The sequence below is a fragment of the Branchiostoma lanceolatum genome, chromosome 2 (assembly GCF_035083965.1).
Source record: "Branchiostoma lanceolatum isolate klBraLanc5 chromosome 2, klBraLanc5.hap2, whole genome shotgun sequence".
Classification (NCBI taxonomy): Eukaryota; Metazoa; Chordata; class Leptocardii; order Amphioxiformes; family Branchiostomatidae; genus Branchiostoma; species Branchiostoma lanceolatum.
In genome coordinates, this window is record NC_089723.1 from 38,944,091 (window position 1) to 38,964,290 (window position 20,200).

The window sequence follows — 20,200 nt, forward strand, 5'->3', positions numbered from 1 at the left end:
GAGCTATTTTGATTTACTGATAATCGTAGCCAGACCACTCTACTTCAACTTTAAGCATTGTCGGTAAATGATTTGTGAAGCGTAATTATCCGCTTTTGATTTTATGTAAGACGTTTTTTGTTGTCCCAAATTTGTTGATATTTATAAGCTTTATTGACAAATTATACACAGTTGTGTCTTGCCAGGAACCCCCATGCAGACCCTCAATGTTTACAGCAGAAGTTTTGATTGCAGTCTTAACTTTTTATCGCTTATTGAAAACTTGGAAAAGTCTTAAACAACCATAACAAGGGCAACAAATCAAATTTGAAATGTGATTTTCCATTCAGTTTGCAGCCCTCGACTGTAAGGTCATTGGTGCCATGTTTAAGGTCTACAAGTACATGTAAGTAAAGCAATAAAGTCATGCAATAAAAATGCACATTTCTAGGAAAAAGTGGTCTTGTGGTCAGGGATGTCGACTTAGAATCTATTAGTTTAGGTTCTGGTTTTGCCTCCCTAGCGGGCTCCAATGTTGAACCTTTGTCTAGGGGAAGGCACTTTACACCTACTTCACGGAGGCCACACCAATTTAATTTCTTGGTTAACAGATTTTTATTTTCCAACAAAAAAAATTTTTAGAAAACAAAAATGGGGGGGGGGGGGGAATAAAAATCAGATTTTCCGTTAACCGAGAAATTAAATTTGTGTGGCCTGAGGTGAAAATAAATTTGAGTATCTACATATAGCTTCAGTTTTGGACATCATTTTGGATGGACCTTAAGTGGAGGCACCATGTTCGAGGAGAGCCACACCTCAAGCATGTTGAAGATCCCACAGCACTTATAGAAAAGGGTAGGGGTCCATCGCAACGTGAGTGGATCAAACCTTACACACTGTCAGCTCATGCCTACTGTACAAAACTGGACTGTTATCATCATCATCATCATCATCATCATCATCATCTACATTGTATTGGCCATCAGCCAGGACTAAATAAGAACATACATCACTCCATATTGCCCTGTCCAACATCATTTGTCCTAAGTGTTCATATGCAATCCCAGTGTCTCTGACTAAACTATCGGTAAAAGTCAAACTTCTGCAGTGCACTTGGCCTCTTGGTTTCCATAGAAGGATGTCCGAAACTATTTGCTGTTTGGCTCGAAAGCAGTGTCCAGCAAATGCTACACGACGGTGGGTGAGCTTTTGAGACAACCGTGGAAGACTCCCATAAATCGTTTTGAGAGTAGCGTGTTGTGTCCAATAAATGTTCTGTGCCCTGCGTAGTAGCTTTGTATAGGTCCCATCTAGGCTGTTTTGGAGCTGACAGGTAAGCGTCCAAGTTTCTGCACCGTAGAGTAGTATCGGTTCCACAAGGGTAAGAAAAACTTGTACCTTCAGTTTGTTAAGAATGTTAGATTTCCATATTTGTAATATAGGACTGTTATACCTAAAGGCAGTTCACTGGTTATGAGTACCTACATGTACTGACTGTCAGACTGATGGACGAACCAACACCTACATGTAGCTTCAGTTAGGGACGTCCCTTTGGATAGACCTATTAGTGGAGGTCCTGTGTTTAAGGAGAGCCACACCTCGAGCATGTTGAAGGTCCCACAGCACTTATAGAAAAGAGCAGGGGTCCATCCCGATGTGAGTGGATCAAACCTTACAGTCTGGTCTTACATGGCTTGAACATAGTGTACAAAACTGGTGTGTTATGCCCAAAGGCTGTTTACCGGTTATGCAAGTTCGGTAGAGCCACTATCAAGGATTCCACTGATGTTGTAACATGTACCAAAACACCCATCAGTGTCCATGTTTTCCCCGAAAGATGTTTAGACGTCCAGATAAGTTGCATTTTTACGATACCCACGGATACATCCTCTGACGTATTTTACAAGGTATTTACGGCATCGGCCGGAGATTCTGTACATCGAGACGGCTTAATGTGCACTTTGTGCGGCGCATCGAGCCCTCATGGCCCTGAGACGTGCGCTCTCCCTCTCTCTTATGCTTGAAATTGTGAGGTTATCAGGATTGGAGTGTACGTGTGTATGATTGTGATGATGTGTGCTTACAAACTGTTTGCACAGATTTCACAGGACAGGTGCATGTACGTGATAATAGGAGCATCCTCGTTAGATAGTTTTTAACCAATCAACATCATTGCAATACTTACAGCTAGATGTGCAAAAGTTAGATCGTTCAGTACTAGTGTGATATAACCAACATACTGCTTCCGCGCCGCGTGTCTGCGAAGCTGGTGTGTTATGCCGAAGGGTAGTTACATATGTATACTGGCTATACAGAACAGATACAGAAGCTGGTGTGTTATGGAGAAGGGCAGTTATACTTGCTATAAATATACAGATACAGATAATGTCTACGTTTTCACAAAGTTGACATTTTGAGATCCTTGAATCTTTTATAGCATTACGGACAATCCCAAGAAAAGACTTCAAGATCGTGTTCAGTACAAAACTTACACCTAGACAAGGAAGACAAAGTCTCCTGGGTGTCTCATTGATGAAAGGAAGCTTTACTTTCAGTACAACATCAAAATAGAGACCGAAATGGCTAAAAAGTCAAGCAAATCGCAAGCAATAACGAGCCAGACAATACACACTCTCACTCTTACTAACTATCCAGTTTATCGTCTGCTGTTCCCTGTGTCACTAAGGTTAGACGTGCTTGCATATATATTGTAGATGCAGAGGCTTGACGACATACACTGATTAGAACTGACAGTTGTAGTTTGTAGACAATTTGTACTTGTAGCCAGGAACATGATAACTATTATCATTATCATTACCCAACAACAGTCTGAGTCTGATCTACGACATGTCTGTAGATGTGCGGGAAGAATGTCGTAACCATGTGATTTCTTCCTCCCAAAGCACTAGTACTGTTCCGCTACAGTAACATTAGTGTCAAGTTTCTAATGCATCCAGGACATTTATGCTGACGCCCCTCGATCCCTTGTCTCTTAAGCCAGAATTTAGTACTGAAACTGACCTGGTAGACCTACCCACGCTTTATGTGGTCTCACGTAATCCAAAATGAGTCAAGCAACTGGATAAATTCTCCAAAGCGCCAGACGTTTCAGATAGCATTCTCTATCTTTCATCAGTGACAGAAAAGATAGTGGGTGGGTTTCTAAAACGTCTGTCTCTTTAGAGAATTTATCCAGTTGCTTGAGTCTAACATTTCAGATAGCATTCTCTATCGTTTATCAGTGACTGAGAGTGAAAAATATTGGATGGTTTCTAAAACATTTCTTGAGAATTTATCCTGATTTATTTTGTATCACGTAATGTTCTTCATGGATGTCTTAGACCTTCATCGACAGACTATGGTCTATTTTCTGTCTTGTGAAGCTTTAATGTTTAGAAGATAAGCAGATGTCTGGAGTCTGAAGCAGGAGGTTGCCTCAGGGCAGGGGAGGAAATGGAGGACATATTGCATTAGAGTGTGTCATTTATATGTAGGCTTAGGAAAATGATTGTTGTGTTTCTGCTTATTAATTTGGGTCGGTAGGTTGGAATTTTAGTTTTCTTTTTAGGTTTGGCAGTCAACATAACAAGGTGTTAACTTAAAGGGGACCTAGGTCTGGTGGGTCTGTTTATATCCCTTTTTCTGTTGCAACAGAAATGAGGAGAACGTGTTGGAAAATGATTCTACAACGTTTTCATCACACAGATGTTAGGTTGAGAACTTTATGCCCCTTGCCAGTGGTCGACCCCTCAAAAAGGGCAGCTTTTGATAGGGTTTGTCTTGTAACCGGAAACACAACATTTTTCATTGGCCTAAGAGCTGAGAGAAACGCAGTAGCCCGGACCTCTTTTTGAGTGTGTCTCTTCCATTTCATTCTTTTAAATCATACAGCAGTACTTTATATAGCTTCAAGTCACTAGGTTTTCGCAAGGGTTGGTCAGGTAACTGTAAACAACATTTTTCCTACGCCCAAGAGCTTTGAAGTCCTTGGGTGCCATTAGGCGGAATACCAGAATTTTATGTCCCTTACCAACAGTCAATCCCTCAAAAAAGGGCTATGGTTGTCAAGTTTTTGCTAGGGTTGGTCGTGTAACCGGAAACACAACACTTTATTCTTAGGCCAAAGAGCTGAGAGAAATGCAGTAGACTGAACCTCTTTTTTCCACTAGATTCTTTTAAACCAGACAGCAATACTTCATATAACTTCAAAGTAGACCTGGTACGCACTAGGTCTTCGCTAGGGACGGTCGGGTAGCTGTAAACAACTTATTTTCCCTAGGCCTAAAAGCATTGGAGTGACATGTCCTTGAGTGCCATTAGGGAGAGTAGCAGAAAGTTACAGAAGGGGTCACTGTTTAACGGTGCCGTCAGGGATTTCCAGAAGTTGCACATCAGTCTTGGCATTGAACTTGAACCTCAGGCTCTGTTATCTGTTAGACTTACTTAGAGTTAAGATGTTCTTTCAAGCAGTGGTTCTTGTGGACTGTCTGTTTAAGATTGACTTAAGTTGTTCACTCAAACTTGGTCTCGACAAAAACTCAAGAGACTGACAGAGATAAGATGGTTGGGGACTGGGGGCGGTTGCTCCAGACAAGAGGGTCTTAACTAAAGCCCAGGTTACACATAGCCGAACATGGCCTGCCGACCTTCCCCAACCATGGTAAGGAGTGATTTGGGAGCTAGGTCGGCTGGCGTTCGGCTTGGTCGGCTGGTGTTTGGCTCGGTCGGTTGGTGTTCAGCTCGGTTGGCTGGAGTTCAGCTGTGCAGAAGAGAGTAAGTTTGGTGATAACAAACATATTCTATGTTGTTAAGTAACAATATGATCTTTATGATCTCTCTACAGGACCGCAGGAAGTAGAGGACCTGATCGACGGGATCACCTTCGCCGCCCGGTACCTCGGCTCCACGCAGATCTGGTCCGACCGAAACCCCTCCAAGAACGTGCGCATGCTGCAGGCTCAGGAGGCCGTCAGCAGGATCAAGGTAACGATGGTCTCCTCGTAACCATGGTGATGTACTAGTAACCATAGTGATGTACTAGTAACCATGGTGATGGACTTCATAACCATGGTGATTGAGTCGTAACTATGGTGAAGCATAACCATGGTGATGGACTCAAAACTATGGTTTTGTAATCATGGTGATGAACTTTGTAACCATGGTGATGGACTTTGCAACCATGGTGATGGACTTTGTAACCATGATGATAGACTTCGTTACTATGGTGATTGACTTTGTCACCATGGTGATGGACTTCATAACCATGGGGATGCACTTAGTAGCCATTTGATGTTGGATTTTCTTACTAAACCGGTGTTTTTCTTTCAGCCTGTCTGCTCTTCCTGTTACCATTTCAGGGAAACTCAGTCATTTCTTTCACCAAAATCTTGTCTTCAGTCTGAAAACCTTGTGGAAAGGATGTTGCAATTAAGGTTTTGATGATATTTTTGTGCTTCGATTTTATTCTAGCCTAACATGCAAATTGGGTTCCAAACTACAGGAAAGGAAAACTCACAAGTCCTGTGAATGTGAGAGGAGAAGTGTCGATGGACTTATGTGGGTGGTGACGTGTTCTTTTGGTGTGCCGTGAAATCTCCTCCTGGACTTCTCAAACCAATCAATCAATCAATCTGTCCTCTCTCTTGACTCCTGTCGGGTGGAAGTCTCCAAACTCCTCTTTCTTAATTCCAAACCAAATTTCACATTTTTTTTTGTATAAAACGAACCGTTTGCAGGGCCAAAGGGAACATCGAAAGAGTCCGACGACGCGTTTCAAGAGCACGTGGTCGCACGGGATGTACCAGAGCCTGGACATGGAGGTTTGACGAACTTAAAGCTAATCAAACCTGTGTAGGGGTTAATTAAAGCACTCTCTGTGTGGAGCACTGCTCATTCTCTCCTCCTAGAGACATGCATCGGTTTCAGTCAAATCTTGTTCGCTTATCATCTCGAGGTTTGACGAACTTAAAGCTAATTAAAACCTGTGTAGGGGTTAAACAAAACACCCTCTGTGTGGAGCACTGCTCACTCTTTCCTTCTGGTCTACATCTAGAGACATGCAAACACACGGACATGGAGGTTTTACTTAAAGCTAATTAAAACGTGTGTAGGTTTTATTAAATAAAGCACTCTGTGTGTGGAGCACTGCTCATTCTTTTCTCCCAGAGACATGCATCGGTTTCAGTCAAATCTTTCTTTTATCATATCAAAGTTAGGATAAAACTTCATCAAAGTCATCAAAATTCTCTCAGTTTACAAAACCTATGATAGGTAATCTAAACATTTTAAGCGGCAAACAGGTGTGCTAGGACATTGGATGCAACTTAGAAAGTCATAGAAATCCTCGATGCAAAACCTTTAAACACAATTATACAGTCAAACTTTGTGGTTGTTCCTTAGATAATTTTTCCGTTGACACACTGTCTATAGTGACCACATGTCCACATAGACCAGATAACGGCTCCTCGGGTGGTCTTCTTGGGCAAGTTTGGCTTTCAGCAGGAAGCAAGGAAAAGCATGTTATATTCTAAGACATACGGCTGCATGTGAAGCAGCAAACAGGAGACAAACCATAACTGATGGTCTTACATTAGAGCTTATTTAAACACAAGCCAGTCCTGATTTGTCTTAAGTACTACAAGACCATTTGGTGAGATGAAGCTTAATGTTGCTTGTAAGAGGAAGCCACTTATCTCCATTTACATCGCCTCAACATAGAAGTACATGTAGACCAGCGTTGTCTCCAGGACCCATCCCTCCGTCCTGGGACAGAAATTTGCTTGTTGTGACGGAAAAAAATTCACCCTTACCGTCCCAAATGAAAAGGTATCTTTGTAAGCTTAAAATGACGAATTTAACAACGAAAATTCAAAACATCGGCTGCCAAACAATGAGTGGGATGGAAAAAAATCAAAGCTAGAGACAGCCCTGATGTAGACACACAAACGCACACTACTGTATATTCATTTACTATTGCAGTGGTTTTATTTCACGGTAGGCAGGAAAAGGAGTTCTTTGCAGTGTTTTGAATTCGCGGTTGAAACAATTCTCTAGTACAGTAGTAATTATACATTGGAAAAGCATATTCGCAGTGTCATAAAATTGCGGTGAAGAGGTCACTGGGAAAAAATGTAATTCACTTTATCTTCATGGTAGCAAAATTTCACAGTGTAAGGAAAATGGACATTTTCACTGAACTTAAACTTCACGGTGGCGGCAAGTGATTTACTGAAAATGGATGTGTGAAGGAATCATATGATAAGTTCACGGTACAAAGGTGACCGTGAAAACAGTGAACATAAAGTTACAGAGAAAGAAACAAGAATTACAGTAACGGCAACACAAATGTTCAAATGTTTGAAGATTTACAGTAGATTGCCTTACACAGTACAGTGTGGGTAGCCCAGGTGGTAACAATGTCCTTCACACCTGAAAGTGAACAAATCGTTCAGAGGATGACAAATAACGGCAAACATTATACTCAAGTGCCGTTGTGGACTTCAATCTGAAGTTTCCTACTGGTCTGTTGAAAACGGAAACACAAATATACTGTGTACATTAGGGTCGTATCTAATTCTTAGTTCTGCGAATTATTAAGCTTCATCAGGGTGGTAAATTGCAATTGGTTTCTTGAATCACAGCCACGTCAATTTCATTGGTTGGTTCTCGGAAATTTTCATGGAATCTTTCAGCAAATTTAACACCGAAAATTAACAACATGGGCTCAACAATGAGTGTGGCTGAAAAATAATGTAAAGCTGGAGACAGCCCTGGTCTAAGTGCCCATGGGCTTCAATCTGTTTTCTACCTGCTTGGTTTGTGATGAAACCCATGGACTATGTATGAGGTGTTCAATACATTCAGGATGTAGCTCGAGTTTCAATCCAATTAGAACCGAAGGACATAGCCTGGTTTGATACAGAGAATTTTGAGTGGATCCAGTTTCAGTTCAGAGAGAACGGAGTTGTTTGAACATGTGCAGAAGTGATTCGAGAGCAGCGTCTGATGTTCAAAGCCCTTAAGCCATATACATGAGGCCAAGACATGTAAATTTATGGATGACATCCGTACACGCATTGATTTTCACTTGATTTGGAAAAAGAACTTTCATTCCCCTCCGAGTGCTTTGAGTATAGTGTGCAGAAGTGACACTAGTGTGGTTGCCTTGAGCGTAATTGTAGAAGTGACATTAGTGAAGTAGCCTGGAGTGAGGTTGTAGTGGTAATAGGCTACCACACTAGTGTCACTTTCTGGAATACAGGAATGAAATACTTAGTTGCTTTGATACCATGTTTTGTCGCTTCGATTCTCGTCACAAAATTCATGGTCTCTATTTTGAAAATGAAGGCATCTTGGGGTTTTTTTTTCATCTTTTCTCTTTTATGTGCTTAAGCATTAGATTTTGTGTCTGCAGAGGATGTCATCCAGGGGTTTAGGCTCAGCCCGTCATTCCGTCCTTTGACAGAAAATTACGAGGAATGATAGACAAATTTAAGACCATTTCGTCAACCTTGACAGACAAAAATTGGTGGGTTAACATTTAAAAAATACCAAAATTTGAATGATGATGGCTGTTTCTTCGCTTGTTTCATTTTGAATATACCATGTCTAAACACCAGTCTGGTAATTGAACAGAAAAAATAAGTCTTTTCAGGATTTTTCCATTAATGGAAGTTGGCCATGGGATGACAGCAAAAAAATTAAATCTGGCTAGAGGCTGATGTCATCCATAAAATTGACTTGCTGTGGCCTCATCAAAGTGCTGATGATGGACTCAATCCATTACCAACAGCACAGGCCACCTTTTCATCTGGGCTCAGGTATATTTAGTGTAAGAAGGACAGGTTTAAGGGGCCAGGTGCATTAGAGTAAGTGGGAATTTTACGTGCACATGTTTGATAGGGCTCGACTAAAGCAATGGTTAGAACTGTCACGTGTGTAGAGCGTACACGTGATTGACTGATCGCGTGTCTCGGGTCGACCTGAAAGTTATATTAAGTAATTTGGTATGTTGATGAAGGTTTAGACATCCAGGTAATAAGATACGCCAAAAATAGTTACTCAAGCAACTGGATAAAATTTGGAAACAGTCAGACGTTTCAGACAGCATCCGCTACTTTCGTCAGTGACTAAAAGAAGATTTGGTAGAACTAGTTTCTATGCCTAAACTCTGAATGGATAAGTTAATGAAGTGAAGACAATTTGGATAATTTGGTATGTTTTAACCTTCTCCCTGCTGTGTAACTCTGTAACCAAAAGAGAATGGGGTGCCAAATGGCTACTACAGTGTGCTAAAGGTTAAAAGAATGACATGTTGAAGCAACACTTACGAAGAGATCTAGTTTATTGAATTCTTCTCAGGGCTTACAGACTAGAGTTAATTAACATCAGGAAATTACTGTGTTTAAGTCATTTGCTTTCATGATGGTTTTATTTCACGGTAGGAGGTAAAAGGTTTTTGCAGTATTTTCAGTTTGTGGTTGAAACAGTTAGAAGATGTTGTACAGTAGTATTAGATACTTGCAGTGGAGAGGTCACTGCATAAAAAAATATGATGCAACAATAGACCCAGTAGACAGCTTGTACCCAACCAAGTGTTTTATTCAAGACTGACATTTTGGTGGCCCTCAAGGCAATTCTGACTTACCCTGAAGAATAAGACATGTCTTGAATACAATGTACATGTATTGAATACATGTAAGACACTGCAAGTTCCTTGTGTCCATAGAATTTTGTTGTCCAGTGACTTTAAGTTACCAACTGTTCGCGAAAAAATAGAATGATTAAGAAAGTTTTGAGATTGAGGGTGAATAGAAAATGCTTTCAATGACTTGGCCCGGCCCTCAGCTATGTTTCCATGATCAAACTGTCTTTTCTGGTGAGGACACATCGCATCTGAAGATTACATGGTGAGAATATTGGATACACATGTTGGAGAGGTCACCTAAAATACAAAACCAAAATGCAGAACCAGTGGATTACACTTTTTAAAATCCGATAGCAAAGTTCTTTGTACACAACCAAGACTTAGTGTTTTATTCAAGACCGACATTTCTGTGACTGTCTGTCTCAGGCTATTCTGACGTGCCCCAAGGAAAATGTACAAAGAATTTTGATCAAAATTTCTTCTCACTGGCGAGGACACATCGTTTCTGAAGATTACCCATTGAGGATATTGTACACACACGATGGTGAGGTCACCTAAAAAAAAAAAAACCCAGAATCTAGGGATAGTAAAAATCTTTGTACACAACCAAGTGTTATATTCAAGACCAACATTTCTTTGACTCTCTGTCTCAGGGCAATTCTGACATGCCCTGAGGAAGACGTACAAAGAATTTTGATCAAAGGTTCTTTTTATTGGTGAGGACACGTCGTTTCTGAAGATTGCCCACTGAGGATATTGTACACACACGATGGAGAGGTCGCCTGAAAATACAAAACCAAAATGCAGAACCAGTGGATAACACTTTTTAAATCCAATGACAAAGATTGTTACTTTACAACCAAGACTTAGTGTTTTATTCAAGACAGACATTTCTGTGACTATCTGTCTCAGGACAATTCTGACATGCCCTGAGGAAGATGTACAAAGAATTGTGATCAAAATTTCTTCTTACTGGCGAGGACACATCGTATCTGAAGATTACCCATTGAGGATATAGACCGATCCTGTCGAACACCATATCGAACGAATAGAAGACCCATAGAACCCCCTGTTCTATTCAGAGCACCTCCGTCAAAAACAGCGTTGGCGGGGCAGAACTGGCACGTGTAAAGCAGGGTACGTATATCTGGGACAGGTTTTCCACTGTATCGGTTGAATGCATGCTCAGAACAAAGACGAATTTAAAAAGAAAATAGATCGGGCACTCAAGGAGAGAAAGCTTGTACCACATGATGACTACTACAAAGTCCGCTAGCGCAGAGTTTCGTCTCTTCAGTTACTGGTGTGTGAAACTGGTTAACTTGAAAGTGAACAGGGAAGCGAAAGGATGCATTTTAATTCTTAGTTACTAAATACCATGCAGCTGTTATGCATGCAGTCAATACAGTGGGAACCCTGTCACAGATATATGAATCCTGTTTTACACGTGCATCGGCTGCTTGTCAGAAACTGGGCGCTGATGCCCACCGACAAGGGAAAGCTATGCGGCGCACACCGCTTTAACATTGACCGAAAACATTACGCTCTCACCTCAACTACATCTACCCCCTCCTTAAACAACCCTACCCGATGGATACAGCCTTCAACAAAGAAGACATAGCATTCTTATTTGGTCCGCTCTGAAAGGGTTTAAGTGCCACAAAAGCTAAACCGAAGTCAGTGGCATTATTTTCAATCTAGCCGCGGCGGCCATGTTTGGTCCGTCAAACCCTGTTTTTGACGGAGGTGTTCGAAATCGAACAGGGGGCGTGGCTTTGGGATCGGTCTATTGGACACACACGGTGGTGTTCAATAAGATTACACACGGTGGCGTTGTGCCAAAGTCTGGATATACAGCTGCCGAAATTACTCTTGGCACGAACCCTGCTACGGACAGAATGAAAAGTGTGGAAAGTTCTATCTAAAACAAATGCATATGTCAGGGTAGAGATTGCAGTCTGGCAGAATGGCTGGTTCTACCGGTATAGATCGCGATCGGAGTCTCTGTTGACAGAGATCGGGATCAGGATCTCAGTTCAATCCAATTAAATCGGCAATTGTACCAGTAGAGATCCCGATCTTTGGAATTTCTGTGCATGTATTTGCTTAAAAGACAGTCAGAACTTTTCAACTTCAATTCATGTCCTTTTGGATCAATTGATCGACTTGAAACTCAGAATTTATACATTGTAAATGAGAGACCACCCCAACACATTCCTGGCACACTGATCGCCATCTCTATCAACAGATACTCCGATCAAGATATCTATCAGAACCAGAATTCTGCCAGATCGCAATCTGTGGGTTTGACATACATGACTTGTATATATTATGGACATATATATGTCATTGTGATGTGGCAGCACAATCCACATTGATGAGTTGGGGATAAATTAATGTTTAAAAAGTGTGAATTCCATAACCCCTGACCTCGGAAGGTTCATCACGCAGCAATTGATTGTGATTGACAGCTGTGATTGACAACTGAGATTGACTGTAATGATTGACAGCCATGCTTGACCTACGATCGACAGCTATGATTGACATCTGTGATTGATAGCTGTAAGTGACAGATTGATTGACAGCTGCCGTTGACAGCTATGATTGACAGCTACGATTGACAGCTATGATTGACAGCTGTGATTGACATCTGTGATTGACAGCTATGAGTGACAGCTATGATTGACAGCAGTGATTGGCAGTCGTGATTGGTAGCTGTCGTTAGCAGCTGTGATTGAGAACTCTGATTGACAGCTCTGATTGACAGTTGTTGTTAACAGCTGACCCAAGGACGTACATTGTATCATGACCTTGACCTTGCCAATACTGACATGTTCTCTCCGTCCGTCCCCTGCGGCCTCCAGAGGATCCATGACCCCCCAGGGAAGAGCCCTCCCCACAAGGTGGTGGTGTGTACCCACAAACCCTCACTTTCTGTGTCGTGACGTGATCGTTATGATGATGACTTTTGGTGAAAATCATCTTCCAGTAAAATCGGTCTTCCAGTAAAAACTGAATTGTACCAAAATGACAACAGCATTCAACTTGCTTGCTTAGAATATACAACGAATATAGAAATGAAGTACTGTTCGTACTATGCAGAAGTTGTGGTGTGTACATACATTGTACAAACCCTCAGTTTCTGTGTTGTGATGTGATGATGATCATTCGTTCTGCAACAGTTGTACTGGTATAATTGCTGATTGTACTGGTAAAATCACTGATTGTACTGGTAGAAACGCTGATTGTACTGGTAGAATCGCCAGCTGTGCATGTACTTGGTAAAATTGCGGACTGTACTTGTAGAGATGGTGATGACAAGCTCTGTGATCACTGTCGACAGAGACTCGGATCGCTATCTCCACCAGTACGTTTGCTTAGCTAGGAACACAATCCAAAATACACAGGACAAAAAGGAATTCTGGTTTCTCCGTCAATCTGAAGAAGACCGCCGGGCTGGTACCTCGGGTGATACGGAGATACCCCGTGTTGTATTCTATATGTACAAACGTATGTGTTATTGGGGCTGATTTTCAATTCGGTTTTGCAAAAGGTTGGATTCCCTTAAGAAAAGGCAAAAGTTATTAGGAAGATGGTCTTAAGATATTTTGTTAAAACTATAAGAAAGGTCCCAGAATGATACAGTATGCATGTGCATGGTTTTGTGTAATAAACAACATTTTTAATTGCACCACAATGTAAGACACATTTTGGTAGACATTCTACCACTTAATCTATTATGCAGACATTTGATAGTTATTGACATACCTTGTTATAGCTGCTTCCTTTTTTTGCATCATTTATGATATTTTTAAGATATTTTGTTGACCCACCTATTCATATGAAGCCTTTTTTTGTTTTGTTAATCAGGTTATACAATGTCATATAAATCACCCATAGTTCTTACCCCTCTGTTTTAGTTGTGCCATACAATTTACTTTGAATATTGGACAGGTGTATTTCATTGAATTAGTGACTCAAAACAAATTTTGTTTTGACGATCCTTTGATTACATGTATAGTGAAGGCACCAAATGGTTGAAAAGAAATCTGATTTTCTTAAAACCCATTCTCAATATAATCCTTCCCAGTGCCACTGTTTGTCTATTTGCGTATAGTTACATACAAATCAAGAAAAGACACCCTTAATTCTTGCCCCTCTGTTTTAGTTATGCCTTACAATTTCATTTGAATATTTGATAGATGTATTCCATTGAAAGAAATCTTATGTTCTTAAAACCCATTCTCAATATAATCCTTCCCAATCTTGAATACACAATTGTGGGATTTCCAAGGGAGTCCATAACAAGTGAACAATTTAGAATACAAACTTAGGAGGAAACAAAATTAATGACAATTATACAATTATAAGAAATGGATAATGATAATAGTAATTATGATAAAAGGACTGTTTTGACAATCTTTTCATAACTATACTACTACTCATTATAGACACAACTGCGAATGGTAAAGAAGTTTTTTTCTTAAAAAACAAAACATTCTTAATATAATCCTTCCGAGAGCCACTGTTTGTAGATTGGCATATGTGAACTCCAGTCAGAGATGGATGCAGGGATTATGTGCGGTTGATGGATCACATGTTGTACACCTCCCAGTCGTTATATCACTAATTGGAATTCTGTGTTCATAGTGAAAGGCCTCTTATTCTCAGAACTATCAATACAGAGCTTTTAATTTATCGGATTTCTAAATCAACCTTATACAGTTGTGTAGTAGCGCACGCCCAAGGGAGCTACATGTGCATGTACTTTACATCCCGTGCATAACAAAGAGGACTTCCTTTCAAATGTAGGATTTCTTGTACTGCCGTCATCGGAAATGATAAAAGGATGCTAAGAGTATCATGAAATTGTAACATTTCATTCGTTTATTCATTTGTCTAGTCAGAAAACTGCATATCACCACTTACGTGGGCCCTAGGGCTACAAGCAATTCAAACAAAACATTGCTATGAGATTAACTAAAAAGGGAACTACATGTACTTTACATCCCGTGCATAACAAAGAGGTCCTTTCAAATGTATGATTTCTTGTATTGCGTTTGTCAGAAATGATAAAAGAACTCTTAAGAACTAGCCTGAGACTGCAACATTTCATTCATTTATCTAGCCAGTAAACTTCATATCACAACTTAAGTGGTTTTCAAAGGGCCCTGGTGCTACAAGCAGTTCAAACAAAACATTGCTATGAGACTAACTAAAAAGGGGAGGTACATGTACTTTGCATCCCATGCATAACAAAGAGGACTTCCTTTCACATGTCTGATTTCCTGTATTGCGCTCGTCAGAAATGATAAAAGAATGCTTAAGAACTATCCTGAAACTGCAACGTTTAATTTGTTATTCATTTGTCTAGCCAGGAATCTGCATATCACAACTTAAGTGGTTTTCAATGAGCCACGGGGCTACAAGCTATTCAAACAAACATGGCTATGAAATGAACAGATAGTTAGTTCTGAAAAATAATGCAAGTCTAGAGTAGAAATAACTCACCTCGTATAATACAGTAAAAGTAAATCAAATTAACATATGATAACATTGTTGGAAAGCATGATATGACATAAAAGCAATCCATGCATGTCTCTTGAAAAGTATATGATTTTGCATGCTTCTGGCTGTTACTGTTAGCGCTATGTGAACCTTTCTTCATATTGCACGCTTACAGTTGAGTAAGCCTCCTAGCAGACTATACAAGTCAGGCTTTTATGGGGCTTATAACATGCTTTTTTTTAAGCATATCAATTCTCACTGTACTTGGTTTCTTGTGGGCCTTAGTTAGAACTGATATGCCATTAAAAAAAGCGCATACAGTAATTTATAAGCTCCCAAAAAGCTTGAATTGTAGAGTCTGCTAAAGAGGCTGCATTTGAATAGTCTCTGCTTCTTTAACTTACTACCCTAGAAGTGTATAGTCTGATGGAAATAGGAATAGACTTTCTCAGTACTATATATAGAACAAAAGGACTTAATTTATATTAACTACTAGTTAATCTCAAAGTTACAGCTGAATTTAGATAGTTTAGAAGAGTATTGTATAGTTTTGCTTACTGTTTTATTTTCAACTTGCATGATTCTTTTTAACAAATTAACCATTTCATTTGTGCCCAACTAACCACTAACTTTGCTGTTTGACTTTTTTCTTTTTAATTTTTCTTTTGTTTCTTTTTCTTCTTCCAGCACTAGCTTAAGTATAGGTGTTGTAGTCACAGTATTCTTTCTGTAATAGTTCTTTGGAGTATTCTGACATACAGACAATTTACTTTTCTTATACAATTACCTCATACAATGTAGTACTAGTATCTGATTGCTTTGTTCCTTTGAGTTTATTCATTATTAGGTTGTATTTAGTGAAACAGACACAAACACATCACTTTGAGTTTAAGAATATGCCTGTGTTGATTGAAATTATTTACATTTTGTTTGTAAATTTCTCTTCCTGATTTTGTCAATATTGCATCCAAAATATGTTCATGCTTAACAAGTTTTGATATGTATGTCTAGGTGTTGAAATTGCCCTTGGATTACAATTCAGCAGATGACTTGTGTCAATCAAGTTTTTCATGTTCTGTTTAAGCCTTTTACACATTATTGATACTGCAAGTACATTTAGTTGTTTGCATCACAAAACCATATCTACTTTGTACATACATTGTATCTGCCAAAAAGACTTTAACAGTTAAAAGAAAGACAATACAATGTATTATACAAATATAGCAAGCAGCAAATTTCAGCTGGCAGCCAACACAACTTTTCTTTAATTCCCTAAATGTCGATACAATTACTGTCTCAACAGATCTCACTATTAAAACTTGATATTACTGCTTTCCTGTTAGTTGAAACACTGTTTATGTCAGGAGTGCCTGGTATACTGTTACTAAAAACTTCCTTTCAACAATCTATTCTGCACAAGCTTGCTTTATTGGTAAAGATGTTGTTCTTAATAGTTAGAAATTCTTAGTCTGAAAGTTTATCAGTGTTGGTAGAAATCATTATGAAACAAAGTTGAACTGTAATTAACAACACAAAACTTGGACTAAGGCCACACCAATTTAATTTCTTGGTTAACAGATTTTTATTTTCCCCCCAAAAAAAATTTTAGAAAAAAAAAATCATGAAAACAGAAGGCTGGGCAAAACAAATTTTTAGAAATTTTTTTTTTCTACATTTTTTTTTTTGAAATAAAAATCCGTTAACCAAGAAATTAAATTGGTGTGGCCTTACCCAAATTTCCAACTGTCCAACTCCAAGAATGAACAATCCACTGCTTCTGTGACATCACGTTACATTCATTCATTGACAAAGACTGGAGTTTGACAGTCAGAAATTTGGGTTAGTCCAACTTCTGTGTTGGACACTACAGTGCAACATTGCTTCAGAAGGATTATTAGTCACACATGTAGTATTTGATTGCTTGATATCACACAGTTTATCAGATAAAAGTAATATCTTGGGTTTGTTGTAGGTGCCAGAAGACGAAACACAACCCAGTACAGAGATCGACCTGTCCGTGTCTACAGAGAAGATTCAGGTCATCAATGCCACGTCACAGGTGAGGGCACGTTTGTTTGTTTGTTTGTTTGTTTTGCATAACCAGTGGCATATCTCTGTAACTCAAGTAGTAGCGCCTTGCAGTTGAGCTCCTGGTTCCAATCAGTTGGTTCAATCTTGGGTTGAGGACATCAACTTTTGGCTGGCATGCACAGACAGGCCTACTACCAACCATATACAACCTGCAATAATTCAAAATAAAAAATGTGTATATTTCAAAGTAGAGACTCCAAAGTAGGATTTGTTGATTTTGTTAGAACCTGTTGTGAATCGGAATTCATTATAGCACAGAAATGTCAAAAGGTTAAAAAAACATTTTGGGAAATGGGGAACATTACACAATTATCTTGTTAGTTAGGAAACATGTTTGCAAACTGTTCTGGAATATATTTAGGTTTTTGTCTTTACACCTTCTACATCTTATGTATACCTTTGTTTTCCTACAATAATAATAACTACAGTATTATACTTGAAATGCAATGAAAAAAAATTAAAAGAAATCAAAAATCCTAAATTCTCTTAAGAGTCAGACCTTTCAGATCCACCCGTGTTACTTAATGACCTACCTGCATGTCTAACCTTTATCGACGCATCTTAGTTATACCACCTTGCTTACGACTGAGGTTGTGAAGGTTGGGAGCGGTTTTGAGGACATGGTCAGCTACTGTATGTGTGACAGGCTTAAGGTAATCGTCCCTTTCTGGTAGTTTCATGGGAAGATTTGAGGGGACAAGGATAAATAATCAATTCACATGGTGAATTTGCAGAACTGTGACATCGCAGCCACAAAATTGATAATTACATGCCCCATTGCAGTCATACTGGGAAATATGTGATGTTCTATACTGTAAATTCATTTATTTTCACAGTAGTTTTATTTTACGGTAGGAGGGAAAATTAAGTTTCTGTGGTGTTCAAATTCGTGGCTTAAATAGGTCTGTAATACAGTAGTGATACAGAGGAAACGTATTTATGGTGTCATGAATTTGCAATGGAGAGGTCACTGTGAAAACTGCAAAAAATTCACTATTGACTATTGACATAACAGAAAGAGGCTATTGCCTGTAAGTTCTGTTTCTAAACAACAATATAAAATACATAAATGTCCAGAGTCTATGTGGGCGCATACTCCAAACCCTTCCAGTAGATGTCTAGTCTGGGCTTGAAGGCATTGACAGTCTCAGCTGCTACCACGTCCGCAGGAAGGCTGTTCCAGAGGTTAATTGCCCTGACAGTAAAGAAGTTACATCTCGTTGACAAGTAAAACAACTACGAAAGTTTCAAGATATTGTTCAAACTTATAACCAATGCTAATATGGTGCCAAACAGCTAGCTTAGCAGGCTGAAGGTTAAAAAGTAACATGGAAAGCTTGAAAACCTTAAAGTTTAACCTGTCAAGTAGAAAAATCCCACACTGTATCTATCAAATCATCTATTGAATCTGAACTGAAAAGCTAGTCAGAAAAGACTGGCACAAAGTATTTGCATAACCTCCGCTTCCTTGACCTTCCTTGCCCATTCCTGGGTCAAGAAGTAATTGTTACAGTTAAATACAAAAGCCCCAAAAGTTTTAACACTCAAATAAAAGAACCCCCCACTTTATCTATCAAATCATCTGTTCAAGCTGTTCACACAGCCCTGTGCATTTAGAGCCATCTACGTAAAGCTGCTGGAAAGGTGATTTCAGAAAATGTAGAATTCATGTACATACAGTGTATAGAGAATCTACTAGTACCTGGATGCCTAAACAGTTACCTACAAAAGCCCAAAAGTTTTAAAACTCAAAGAAAAGAACCCCACACTCTATCTATCCAATCATCTGTTCAATCTGTTTGAGCAGCGCTGTTCATTTAGTACCTCCTACATAACCTTATCCTGCAAGTTGGTTCAAGTTCGATGTTTACACTTGAAGACGTGTATTTAGAAGATGGATGCATTCTTCTTATCTCAGCAACACAGCCGCAATGTTTCTTTATGTTCCATCCACACATTCTTAAACCAAATACCTTTAAGATGGTCTTAAATTCTACCCTGTCTTTCTCGCAAGTACTGGGTACTTAGTCGTGACTTCAGCAACCTCGAATCAATCAGAATTTGAAAACTTTTGATTCGGGGGAAGTTTGGGGTTAGCGGCAACATTGGGTAAGACAGCGTAGGAAAAAGTGTATCGGGCTGCTCTAAGGAAATTACTTAGTTCTCAGTTCAAACATGGGAGGGGCAAAGAAAGAAGGAAAGCCGGGAAACAGTAAATTAGCTGCAAGTATAATCTTGATTTACGTAGGGTTTGCTGTCATGATGGTTTGAAGTATCACTGAACGGTGCCTGATAAGCCCTTGAGGCCGGGCTGTACATTTTTAAAACTCCCTGCTCTATACACTCCCCTAGGACAAGTGACATTGTCATTAGTTGGCTGAAATCCTTCCAACAATTTGCAGTGTATAGCAGCAGTGCCCATCTCTGTGTCTTGCCCTTGGGCCTCTGCAGTAGAGGGTTAGTCAACTGGTAGTGGTGTGATACATTGTGCTCCTGGTTCTAATCAGTTGTTAACTGGGAGTCCCCGGTTCAGTCCGGGTCGCCATACATCTTTGTGACATTTTTGCTTTCCCCTGTTGTCCCACATGAGGATATGATGGATCTCCTACATAGATACTTCTTCCTAATATGTTCTCTTCTGACCTCATATCACAGAATGGTGCCCCTAGCGAGTGCCATGGAAAGGAAAGGAAAGTGATTTTGAACCAGTTTAGCTCAAATGAACTCAATGAACAGATGTGCTAATCTTCCACTGGTCGTGACAGGAAGACAGACGCTATATACATTATTTACAGGTTCATTGTACCGGGGATATTTCCCTAGCTCTTTTCGACAAGCACAATGAACAGTGGACCACGGCTTAACGTCCCTTCCTAAGGACTGTGACCTTTTCCGGTAGTGTGTATGTCGGTTGAGCGACATAGGTGGGATCGAACCCAGGGCTTCTAGTTCCAGAGGCAAGATCGCTAACCACTG

General features: G+C 39.7%; 1 protein-coding gene across 3 annotated transcripts in view; it reads left to right on the forward strand.

Annotated features, from left to right (window-relative positions):
• The window catches only part of LOC136428991 (amyloid-beta A4 precursor protein-binding family A member 2-like), an 87,078-nt gene that overhangs the window by 44,275 nt on the left and 22,603 nt on the right, over positions 1–20,200 (forward strand). The window contains exons 7-9 of one of the 3 annotated variants that reach the window (XM_066418861.1): positions 4,823–4,962; positions 5,715–5,798; positions 17,106–17,192. In XM_066418861.1, coding sequence (XP_066274958.1) covers positions 4,823–4,962; positions 5,715–5,798; positions 17,106–17,192 — 311 coding nt within the window. Of the gene's footprint in view, positions 1–4,822; positions 4,963–5,714; positions 5,799–12,489; positions 12,535–17,105; positions 17,193–20,200 lie in introns of all 3 variants that reach the window. The other 2 variants (XM_066418862.1, XM_066418863.1) reach the window with 2 other exon arrangements.